The sequence below is a fragment of the Leuciscus leuciscus genome, assembly GCF_965113295.1.
Source record: "Leuciscus leuciscus genome assembly, chromosome: 3".
Taxonomy (NCBI): Eukaryota; Metazoa; Chordata; class Actinopteri; order Cypriniformes; family Leuciscidae; genus Leuciscus; species Leuciscus leuciscus.
Genome location: NC_138727.1, coordinates 31,260,592 through 31,273,707, shown reverse-complemented (window position 1 = coordinate 31,273,707; position 13,116 = coordinate 31,260,592). Strand labels below are relative to the sequence as shown.

The following is a 13,116-nucleotide window of genomic DNA, read 5'->3' as shown; positions in this document are numbered from 1 at the left end:
CTTTCCCAAACGGGTCACACTTTATTCAATAATAATTCATTAGAAAACTTGACATAAATCATGAATTAATAATATATATTCACATAGCTAGAAATATGAGATAATGTGCTTGTTAATGTTTACTAATGCACTTATTAAACATTACACAATGATTAACAGATTAATGTAAAATAAAATGCTTACAAATTATAAAACTTTCAATTCATATGACCAAGCACTTATCAAAAATGAATGACTCAAATGTCATTAAGCTTCAGTTTCATTTGTTACCTAATGCACTTGTTTTCCATTTGAGAGTTCAATAGCAAAAAAAGTTGTTTTGTAGTGAGTGATTCGGATGTTCAGAAAATTAACCAATATATGACTGGCCTTCATATTAGGGGTCTTTAACTATGTACTTGCATCAAAATAATAATAATAATTAATAATAATATTGTTAGTTATTCAAAAACACTCTTGCTGCTATTTAGGTGTGATATGGGTAAGGATAGGGACATGTTTGGTGGAATGTGTAGGTTTAAGGGTTGGTTAAGGGGTCAACCGTGTACAGGGTTCAAATTGATTATATAAGGGAACATGCGGTTCAAACTGTTTATATTGCATTGTTTTTTCTTTAAAAATTATTTGTTTTCTCCTGTTGATGTTTGATTCAAGTAATATCCTGTTTAATATAAGTGTTGAGGCAATACAAACTTGTTTTGCACCCAAATTACAATTATTGCCGTTATGCATATGTTCTAAATGATTTATAAACATTTGAAAATAATGAATAGTTTCAAATTCAGATTGCTGAAGTGTAAGCATTTCATTATAATGATCTGCTACTGATAATGATTTGTTTATTAGTAGCTTAAACATTAACAAGCACATTATCTCATATTTCTATCTATGTGAATGTGAATATATATTAACTAATGATCTGTTAAGCATTATGCAATGTTTGTTAATGATTTGTTAATGAAAGTTATTATAAAGTGTAACTGAGCTGTTTAAATTTAAATGTCCTAATTGAACCAAGGCCTAATCCTGGCTTAATCTAAACCCTGCTGTGAAACCAGGCCTGGGTGTTCTAATCTAGACCGGTTCTAATAATTCTCAATTATTCAAATTGCTGCATCGTGTTCAGTTACCGCATCATGTGAAAGTCAATGCCATGTCATGTGATATCAATGATGTCAAAGGCATTGACTTGCTGTTTTTAAATCTGAGTGCATGTGAAGAACATTCCACAGCTTTGGTAGTCTTTTGGAGATTGACATGTGGGAACTATGAACTGTCTTTATATATTTCTAAAGTTACTTTTGAATAATTAGAGGAAAATGATGGAAAACGGCCACCTTAAGAACAGTGTGCATTCATGTCAAAGCTGCAATATATTTGCAAATGAGACTAACGTACAATATATTGAGGCATCATCTAATATTTTATTAAGAGAAATAAATGGAAATATTTGCTAATCTAGTTGTTATAGCACATTGGAAATCATGAAAAGGGCCATATTGCACCACATGATACATCAGCGAGATACAAACATTCGCAGAAATGCACTAAAGTAGCTGAAAGTGTTTTGTGTCACACACATACACGCACAAAATAATTATAACTTTGTGGACTGAATTCATAGCGGAACAAGTTTGTCCATTGCATCGTGTGTCGCTGTCCAGGGTTCTGAAAGGAAAAAAACAACCCTAGCCTGTTGCTCTAATGTTGCACATGTAATCATCAACATTAGTCGAATTAATTAATCATATAAATTGTATTATTGTTGTATTTTTCTCTGTGGATTGTTTACTTGCTTTGGTTTCATCTCTGCCATGCATTAAAAATCTTCTTTTTTTTTTTTACAGCTATAGGCTACAGGCCATATAGCCTATATGATTGTTTTCTTTTAAGATGTCTATTTGATTTATGTTATGTGCACATTATACTTTTGCTGATAATTTCATTTCAGACATCCCTCAGTCAGACAAAACTGTCGAATTGATTGTATTTAAGTGGTCCGCGGGAGCGATTCTAAAAATAGCCTGGCGAGAGTGTGCACCTACCTATTACCGTACTACTGCCAGATAGGCTACTCCTAAAAATACAGAGATGCGAACGTAGCCTACTACTTGTGAAGGTGCGTGGTCGAGCAAAAACACGACACACCGATATGAAAAAAGAAATGGGAATGTAACTTTCATACGCTTTTTTTTTGCCAATTTCACAAACGATTAAGCGTTGAAGATAGTGGTAGCCTAGATATACGCGGCCGCGAATCTGCATTTCCATTGACTCTTCTCTCTGAGAGCGACGGGAAAGAGAGAGAGAGAGAGAGATCAGTGGGCGAGAGACGGACTCCGCCTTTGCCATCGCCCAATACCGAGCCCCCGGTTCAGTGAAGGGGGAAATCACAGATCTGCTAGCTAATGCCGGAGTCCCTCTGTTTGCGTCGTCTCCGGGCGTAGAGATGATGGGCTTCCCGTAACTGGAGGTGGAGGGGAGAGGCGGGGGTGGGGGTAGCGAGAAAAAAGGAGGGGTGGGTTAAAAAAAACACGAAGAGAAACAAAAGCACAGTTGTGGGTGCCTGAAACCATGCAAGATTTGCACTGTTCTCAAAGAACGCTGCTCTTTCCGTGGACCATGTCGTGAGGTGTGGCTCCAGCGCTCGGGAAACTGCCAATAGATAGCCTACGCCTGGGAGCAGGGCAAAAGATGTCCGCCTCGGTAGGGCCCCAAAGCGGCCCTCGCCCACCCACCGTGCCGGCTCCCATGCCTGATATGCCGGACTTGAGTCACCTCACGGAGGAGGAAAGGGAAGTCATCATGGCAGTGATGGTTCGGCAAAGGGAAGAAGAGGAGAAGGAACAAGCCATGCTAAAGTAAGTGCTGGACGATTTCCTTTGTGTATCCATCCAAAGACGTTTTTTACACTTTCAGTGTTCATTTGAAGCTTAGCTTCATGACCTTTCACTACCCGTCACACCCGTAAACGTGTGATTGTGATTCCCTAAAATCGTATGAAGTGATTTCGCAGCTTAAGAACGCGTTAGGTCTAAGTATCCTGGATAAAAGCGTCTGGTTGCAATGGCCTCTGTATATAGAAAGCGGGAGTTAATGCAACAGATGAACTTGGGATAGATTGGTTTTAACAGTCTTTGTAGTGTGTGAGTAGAAATTAGCTAGATTTGAGGTCAGGCGAGTTACAGGTGCACCATGGAGAGCAGTCGGAGAGATGGGGCGTGACAGAGAGCGAGGATGAATCATACTTCGCAACTGCGAGCCACCCCACTCCACCCGATGCACCTCCGGGGGCAACACAAGGTGCTCTTCACTCTAAAGCAGTCGCCCAAACACTATTTTATATGGTAGGCTATAACACACAGCGAATGCTATCTTGGAGAAAGGCTATTGAATTGAGGCTTGCGCGCTGGTCTGTGAAGAAAGAAAGCACGACTAATGTGAAACACGTTAAACGACAGGAAGCTACAACGTCTGTTTTGTGTCTATTGACAATATTCAAAGATATCCACTATCTGGACTAGAAATACAGCCTTTCGCAGCTTTACAACCGGGGTGTGGTTCGTGATTGGCTCGCGATTATTTCGCCTCGCTCAGTCGATGCATGTGAGGTCGACTTGACTACAAACTAAAAATGTAAAATTTTAAGATATAGATTAATGGAAGTGGCGACTGTAGCGACTATCGTGTGTTTCGAGATCTAAAGTACAATTTCTTCTCATGTGACAATCATCTTCCTCTCCTCGGCATGAATGATTTGGAGGAGAAGCTGACGTAGAGCGTTATTATGGCTCTGACTGACTGAGTTGCGTTTCGCGTATTCCCTTACAGTTACTCTTCAGACGGAAATGACGTGATAGAAAATTGAGGCGAGGTTATGTAATTTTTCCTATGACGACTAATCTGCAACGGAAATGGCAATCTATAGCTTTGACCATGCGATGATTGAGTCATAGGCGCCACTACATCACGACTCTCCAGCCACATCTGGAAATGTGTGGCAGTTGTGGTGTTTCTGTGCCTGTGAAGTGAATGTGCTGAGAGGAGAAGCATATATCAAAATCACCGTTCGTCTCATTATCTGTTTACAACTGCACAACAATGACCTCGTGTTTGTCCATACTGTATGTCACTCTCTGTAAGGTGCACAGTGTAGTAAAGGCAGACAGATGTAGAAAATATGGAGAGGCCTACAGATTTACCATAATCTTAATCTTACATGCTTAATGAATCATGTGTGCTTTTTGAAAATGGTTTTCCCTACACTTTTAAGTATTTTTCCATGATATAAGCAACTGCTCTATCAACAACCTACTATAGTCAGATTCAAAATGTATTAAATATAAATAGAAGAATGCTAAATGGAAAGTATGTACACTAAGGTGTGTTATGAAACAATGTCCCTGCCTTAGGCCTAAATATTAAGGAGAAATATAAACAAATAGTAATGTTCATATAGGTGATAAGTAGGGCTGGGCAAAAAAATCGATTTTTCGATTAATTGTTTTTTTAAATGTGGTCGATTCAAAATCGATTCTCAAACGCCAAGAATCGATTTTTTTCCATCTTTATGTATTAGTTTTCCTCCACTGTTCATAGGCTTGCAAACTCAATTTTATAGCTAATTCTGTGAGATTTTATGGTAGTTTTATCTAAATCATAAAATAACCTCAATTAGTGCTGCACGTTTAATCATATCGCAATCGCTATGACAAGCCTATACGCAATTAGGCTATATGACCAAAATGCTGCCAAAATGCTGTCGTGACTGTGACAGAAAAACTTGCCATGATATCGTGCGTGCGCACAAGACAGCACAGAATAGAATTATCTTTCACGCTTGAACGAAGAACACACACAATTAAGCCAAAATGTATTTTTGTCGAGTATCTTTATAACATAAGAGCAGTCTTATGACGAACGTGAAGAGTTGTGCCTCGTGAGAGAATGAGTCCGCGTGTGAGTTCCGCGTCTCTGTCAACAGCGGCTGGTCTTAAAGGGACAGTACACTGTAGCCACTAATTATCTCTGTCATTTAAGTTAATCAAAGAACAAAGAGAACAGAGAAAAACACTCACTGCTCTTGAATAAAGAACTTTTGTAACTTTGATTAGTCAATATATAATTTATAATTAATGCAACACAGACTGTTTGATAATTTTATTCAATTTCTGTATGGCCTAGCTGTTAGACAGGAAGGGCACATATTATATTATATGCAACGTTTTTATATGTGGGTTTATGTGAGGATTGTTAACCTGTTTGATCAAGACATGCGACTGTTCTGACTTGTCCAATTTTCATCATCAATTTTTCATCTTGCATCAAAATCCTGTCTATTCATTGTATGCATTTGAAATATAGAGTTGGGTTCTGTTTTAATGTACCCAAGTGTACCTAAAATAAAAAGAGTTTAATATACAGGTTTGTAGCTCTTAATTTCTTTTTATTAATTAAACACTTGAAAACTTGTTCACTTTTTTTTCTTTTCTTTTTCTTTTTTTAATAAATATAGGATTTGTATTTAATATTCATTGAGTGAGTCGAATCGAAATTAATTTAGAATCGAAATTGGAAAAATCAAATCGAGAATCGAAATCGAATCGAATTAGAGCTTGCGAATCGAAATCGAATCGAATTGTAACATCTGAATCGATACCCAGCCCTAGTGATAAGTCATAGTATGCATAGAATTCACTCTGCATTCGAATATGCCTACTTTTTTACTACTGTATATAGTATGCAAAAAGCATGATGCCAAAAGAGTACATGTCCGAATACATATTCGAAAAACATTTGGCAAAAAGTACCTGGATGGCCTATACCGCTGAGATAGGCTACTGGAGTGTGCATTCGATTGACACTTTACCATGATGCCATGGGAGAGAAGTGGCAAATGCCAGTAAAGGGACACAACTGACAGGTCACGTGACAAAGCCAAAATGGCAGATTAACTTTTTTACATTTTTCAAATATAGTTCCTACTCAGACAGTAGGCGATTTCAGACAGCATCGCTTATAGATGACACAGAGCACACGTATTTTCTCAATTAGGCTTAATACTTACCACTCAAACACATTGTGCCCATTGATATTTAGAGAAATGTAACTGTCTTTGTGTTATTTTCCTTCTATTAAATTGGTTAGGTTGACTTGTATGTGCTAGATGAAAGTTAGTATCAGTGTTTTTGCTTATGTTTGTTGTAGCCAGTAGCAGTAGGCCTATTTGATGAAATGCTTGTCTGAGGTATTATATTGGTATATTTTTTGATGGGTAACTGTTTTATCTCAGTTTTAGCTGAGATCAGGCCAGCTGGGACAGATAAAACCCTGTAATCAAGCTGTTCATACGGTTTCAGGCAGCCTTGAGAACAGTTCAGAGCTAATCATTGAGAAGTGTGTGTGAATGCAACACCTGGTCAGGTCACTGCATATGTGCCGTCACATACACGATCACACACAGATGCTATTGTGCTCACATCACATTTGTATAATCATGCAAAGTTAAGATAAAAAAAAACAAAAGCTTAATCACAAGTTTCAAGCACAACTTAAATGAAAAAACTTGAATGTCACCAGTTTTTATATAAATGTGACCCTGGACCACAAAACCAGTCACATGGGTCAGTTTTGGGTCAACTGAATAAATAAGCTTTCCATTGATGTATGGTTTGTTAGGATATGACAATATTTGGCCGAGATACAGCTATTTGAAAATCTAGAATCTGAGGGTGCAAAAAAATCTAAACATTGAGAAAATCGCCTTTAAAGTTGTCCATTTATGTTCACGATTGTGCTGTATTCACTCACAAAAATAAATATTTTATATATTTACAGTAGGAAATTTACTAAATATCTTCATGGAACATGATCTTTACTTAATAGCCTAATGATTTTTGGCATAAAAGAAAAATCGATAATTTTGACCCATACAATGTATTGTTGGGTTTTGCCTCAAATATACCCGTACGACTTGTGACTGGTTTTGTGATCCAGGGTCACATATATAGGATATATAATATTCTACAAATGCCATGTCACTTTTACCTATAAATACAATTCACTGCAGTTTCCAGCGAAAATGAACACTAGTGCTGAGGTGGACAGTAACGAAGTACATTTACTTGAGTTTAAGGTAGTCATGCTAGCGTGTTGGATGGAGCATCACTGACTGGCTTAAGCCACCTTGATGGCACAACAATGCAACAATAATAAAATGTGTTGACGTAAAAAAAGAAAATGTACTTTTGATACTTAAGTACTCCTGTACAGAAATTTACAGAAAGATTTATAGACTTAGAATTACTTTCTATTACAGAAAGATTGTAAAAATCTGTTTTTATCTATACTTTCATTCAAGTGGAGTTGTGTACTTTGTACAACTGTTTGACTGTTTCTTTGTACAGAAAAAAAAAGGGTTTAGGATTATTCAAAGGCTAGGATCAAACTGGCTTTCAGTGGTGAGCTACTATAACTGGGTTTCCTTCTAAGCGTGAAACGAATCTTTTCAAAGTTCGCAAAAAAAAAAAAGAAGAAATTAGTGAATTAGGTGTTTCCATCAAGTTGTTCAGTGGATGATGGTGGTATTGGTAACCTAGTAACCAACAGTAAATAAAACACCATCAGCGCCGATTAGTCACATGGGTTTAATGTTCGCTACGTCAGAATTTATTCAGCAAATGTGTTTCCATCTTCCATTATTCACATTAACTCTTTTTCGCACAAGTCAAAAACCACCTCAAGCGAGCATAAAAACTATTTGCGAATTAAGTTTTTTTTCTTCTTAAATTTGTCGTTTGCATCACTTGTTTCTGATGTTCTCAGAACTTTTCTTAACGTTCTGATGAGGTTCTTCTAGTAACATTAATAACTGTTTGTTCAGAAGTATCTGATCTTTAATGTATGCACAAAGGATAACACAAAAACTTCTTTTTTTTTCCTGAAATGTTTTAGTTTGACATTTTTCTAACATCATTTAAATGTTGCTACTTGTTTCAGAATGTTTAGAACATACAAAAGTATCATTCCCATAATGTTTGCAAAATGGAATGTTCCCTTAACATCCGCATTAACATCCAAACTGGATGTTTTAAACATTCGGAGAATTGTTGAATATAATTTTTTCATAACTAAATGGGAATGCTTAGGAAAGGCAGCATCCCTGTCTGAGGATACAAAACCTGCATATTTAAAGCCAATCATTTATTAGATCCCACATAAACAGTTGCAGGTAATAGGATGTTTATTTCGCATAATTTTAGAAAAATGTCCTATAGTCCTCGTTGTTTCTTTTCCAGTGTGACTACTAGTGAAAGAGTGGCAGCCATTTTTCCTTCTAGACTTCTTAAACAGGTTCAGTTGTTGAGGACAGCCTCTTGCCAGACTGCAGTCTCAAAACAGTAGCTTTGTTGCAGAAGAAAAGTCCTTATAAAAAGATAATGTGTCTGACCAAAATCAGTTTGTTGAAAAGATCAGTTTGTTGGATCATCTTTTCTTGTTCCTTTCTTTTTTTCTTAGTATATAAGGAAGGTTTCATGGTTTCTGAGAGGAAAAACGTAGGCATTAAATTATGAATTGAAGCTGAAAATAGCTCACACTTGGAAGTCATTGCTGAAATATTTAAAAATGTAGCTTGTCATGGGCTTCTCTAGATGTTCGCGGTCTATTTTTAACCTGTTTATTTTTTACCTTCCCTCATGAATTCTCACTTACATGTAATTGTGTGAGAGCAAGAGTCGGCTTATAAGTCTGTTTGCTTTGAAATGTGAAGAGGTTCATCTGCTCTTTTAACACTAAAACTGCTCTGACTACTGAATTGACTGGTTAATAATTGCAACAACCAGTTAGTAGCCATTTCATGTTTGCAGTGTTAAGGTCATCTGACCTCCTTTGAGACACCTAGTTAGTGGATGATTGATCATTATTCATTGGTTGTAGTTCACGGTCTTGAGGGTGTCTTGTATTAGCTATCATGAAATTCTGGGAATATGCCTATAAAAACAAGGCATTCTCTTACATGATGTAAAAAGAGTAAAAGTGTCTGAGGAAAAAGGGAAAGAAAAGTTGCTTTTTTAGCACTCAACAACATGAAAGTTTAATGAACAAGCATTCTCCATGGGTTGCCCGGGAATTGTGTGTGTATGTGTGTGTGTCTGACCAGTCAGAGAAATCCCCAGTTTACAGTTTACCACAGTAATGCTCACCAATACAATCACAAATGGCATTACATCAATGCATCAGTGAAGGTGCTGCATATAAAGGCCTATATATACATGGCTATACCTACACATATTTGAAGAAGAGTTTTAAAACCACTCAACTCAGAAAAAAAAAAAAAAAAAAAAATCAGAAAAGGAAACCGGAAGTCTTGTCAGTGAATATCGAAAAATAAAGGTAGAGAGTGAGTGAGAGAGAATAAGAGAGTAGGCATATAGTCCATTACAAAAGGCACTAAAGGCACTTTTAGCAGTCTATAAATACATACAACTTTCCAACAGCAACAAACACAATCAACAAACATGATAAAAGATGCTGCCATTATATTAATTCCAGGCCTTTCTTAAAGGAATCATACATGCAATATAATTATTTCTTATATGAGACGACTGGATATAGTTGACTTTTATCATCATAAATTGCTGCCAACTGATACAGTTTCATGGAGTTAATGGATTTTCCTATTTTGCATCAAATTTATATTAGTTACTAAATTTGTACATTTTCTAAAGAGAATGTGAGAGCTGCTTTGCCATTTTCCAAGTTGTTTACTATACAGGCATTATATTTTTATGGAACTTACACCCACATGTAATACTTAAAAATATATAATAACTTTATAATAATACTATAATATAAAAGTTAGAAAATGATAGCATATAGTTTATGCTGTTTGCATTATGATTAATAGAACAGATGTGTTTTTGATAAAGTGCCAGATCATGGGAGTAAATGAGCAAGAGAAAAATGTGGGAGCAATTTTTCAGCAGCTGTGCAAAGTACAAATTTTGTTACTGTACTTAAATGTGAACTATGTAAGAATTTTTATTATAGCTTTTAACCCAGTTTATTGTTCATTGACGACTATTATTAGTACGCAATTTATGAGTTTATCTCCACCAAAAGTGTAAACATTGAGCACCCCAGGCACCATCAAAACAGTGAGAGGGGTTACTCAGATCTGTCAGTCTCTTTCCAGCTCAACCAATAGACTTATTGTCTATTACAGTCATTAGACTTACAAGTCATCTCCGTTTGTTTTGTGTTTGGAGAGGAGGATTCCCTACCTCCTTTGATTCTGCCTGAATCCGAATCGCCTTCATCAGACCCGTTGGCCCCTCCCAGCCCCCCTCTCCCAGCCTCCTCTCCAAACTGTTACAATGGATTTAATGTGTTCTGTCAGTCCCTGTGTTTCTCTTCAGTGTCCTCTCCAGTCCGCAGCCATTCTTGCAATCCAGTCATCGTTGTCTCCCATCAGCCCCTCAGTGGCTATACCTCGGGACTGCTGTGAGCCACCTCCTCCTGGGCACTGCTGGAAAGGGTTTAAAAATGCAGAAGATGCTCTAGAAAAGGTGCAGGAGCTAAAGAACAGAACAGGCAGTTTAACTGCTCGAGACAAACAAGGGACTCATGAACAACATAAAAAAAGTCATGGATCATCCATATGATGAAACAATGTTAAGAATCAATGAAGCGTATGTAAACTATTAAACTGAGTGAACTATTATTTTCTCTTTTTAATAATAATTAACATTAAGTAGATTCTGCAAGGTTTATGTAAACTTCTGACTACAAGTTGTGTGAGTCAATTCTTACATATCCTCAATCGGTTACAGTGTGCGATTATATATAACATTTATTTGACTTTTGATACTTAATATCAGTTACTTTTTTTCTCATGAGCTACTTTATCTTTTACTTGAGCCAGTTTCTGTAAATGTATACTTTTTATTTTATATGAATATTTACTTAAGTATGACTATTGGATACTTTATACAACATTGTTTTTTGTAACCATTGGCCACAGTGACTTCAGCTTCTCCTTCATTATAACTACTTTTTTTTTCCTATCGCTTCCTTTCTTTTCATGGATAAGAATAGATGTTAACTTATGATCTGATTGAATGATCGATACTTGTCTTTCTTTCCGCTCCTCTGTATCTAGTTTCAAATGGATGTATAATGGTGGGTGAAAAATAGATTTTACTTTTATGAATGAACTTCTCTGATATTTATACACAGTTATAATGAATTTCACAACATGTAAAGGTCTGCAATGCATAATATTAACCAGGCTATATTGGAAGAAACATGCTTTTTTTAGTTTTGTGTAAATACTGATCATTCTACAAATTGTATTTTCCATCTGTAAACTCACTGAAAGCGTAAATGGGTGGGAAGTCCTCTTGGGGTTGAGTCATGTTTGTTTGGCTATTTTTCTGTGTGTATGTGGGTTCTGAGTGCTGATCCAACTGGACACTTTCAATTAATTTGTGAAAAATAGAGGGAAAAAAAGAGACATCCAGGCGAGGCGGCAGCCGGGAATCAGCCAGCGAGACGGAAAATAGTCCTTTTCCTCTGCTCTCCTCCCTTTTCCACCCTGTCCTTCTTCTTCTCTCTCTCTCTCCCTCTCCCTATCTATTCATCCAACTGTCCATCCTTCACTGCTGTCTTGCTCACACCTACCCTTCTGATGTAATCGACGGGTGATAATTACTAGCCAGGCCATGTCTGATAAAAACAGAGAGAGAGAGAGAGAGAAATTCTGATGTCTGAGGGGCATTTTAAGGCTATGCATGGGTCTTGAAAACTAGAGCAATGAGGAGCTGTACGCAGTATACAGATACTAGAGGGGATTTTCCTTATTCAGACTTATACAATTTCCTCAGCCTTTGTCTTTTAATTCAACAATATCACACACACGTGATCATTTTCACACTAGGTAGTTTGACAATGGTTTTAATATTGTGTAAGTTATATTTTAGACACAATAATTAGTGCGTCAGTTTTTGGTCCCCCAGCAAAAAAATGGTTCCAAACAAAGTCAATCCATTGTGCATCTGAGACTTAACACATTATTTGCATTCCTGAATGGATCTGTGTTTTTGATGTCATTTTGGTGAATGATTTAGTGAGTATCTCAGAGAGCCACTTGTTTTGTTCTTGAATGAATTTGTGGCCGAATTCAGAAGAACATACTACTCTTATAGTAAGAGTTTTTATAATTTCGCTTCTGTGTTAATTCAGTCAGTGTTTTTGAATGATGTGTTTCAGTGAATGATTCATTGACTCACTCTTAAAGACAGTCATTTGTTGTGTTTTTGAATGAGTCTGTGGAGTTAATGATTCAATTACTCACTCATAAAGAGTGGTGTAGCAATATAACCTGCAAAAAGTATCAGTGATAAATCCCCACCATTAATGCAGAGGGTTAATGTTTTCCGTACAACGACGTAACTCGCTGGTTCACTACCATAGTACGATGCATCGTTGAGGAAATCAACTAGCTAGTCACGACTGTTTCCCGAAACCGCACTGTCGCAAATTTGTCGTTCAACCACATTGGTTAATGATGTCACGCACGTAGTGGAGTAATAACTTCTTTTAATTAATCTGTTTGAGATTTATCAAATTAATGATAAATTCTTTGCTATAAATTACGGACATGGCATCTGAGGACTAATTCTCATTTTTCTCAGTTATTTTGCTTTACTTCCAGATTAAATCATAAGCTTGTTCTTACGTACTAGAGCACGTGTGCACATGCGCACAGTCTGTCTGGAGCCTGTAAAACAGACAAGTGGAATGATACAAACAATTAAAGTCTCAGTTCTGTTGCTGGACTGTATTATAGCACTCTTGTAATGCTGCTCAGCCAATCAAATTTGAGGATCAGAATTAAAGGTTCTATAAATATTTTCTGATGAAGTCGTTAAATCTGATCAGGTTGGGACATTTGCATTTCTGTGAAATCTGAACAGGAATTTGGGGTGTCATTTTGTCTCTTACTTTCTTGGCAGAATGAGGTCATCCCGTGTTATCCAGTCCCACAGGGAATTTTCTGACTAGTAGAAGGAAAGCTCAAAGTTCTCAGTTCTTAAAAGTTCATTTTATATATAT

The 13,116-nt window shown here is 36.8% G+C and overlaps 1 protein-coding gene across 14 annotated transcripts in view; it reads left to right on the top strand.

Annotated features, from left to right (window-relative positions):
- The first annotated feature begins 2,490 nt into the window (after positions 1-2,490).
- The window catches only part of rims1b (regulating synaptic membrane exocytosis 1b), an 88,518-nt gene continuing 77,892 nt past the window's right edge, over positions 2,491-13,116 (top strand). For 12 of the 14 annotated variants that reach the window (XM_082164739.1, XM_082164741.1, XM_082164737.1 and 9 more), the window contains exon 1: positions 2,492-2,861. In XM_082164739.1, coding sequence (XP_082020865.1) covers positions 2,695-2,861 — 167 coding nt within the window. In that variant the 5' untranslated portion in view covers positions 2,492-2,694. Of the gene's footprint in view, positions 2,862-13,116 lie in introns of all 14 variants that reach the window. The other 2 variants (XM_082164736.1, XM_082164735.1) reach the window with 1 other exon arrangement.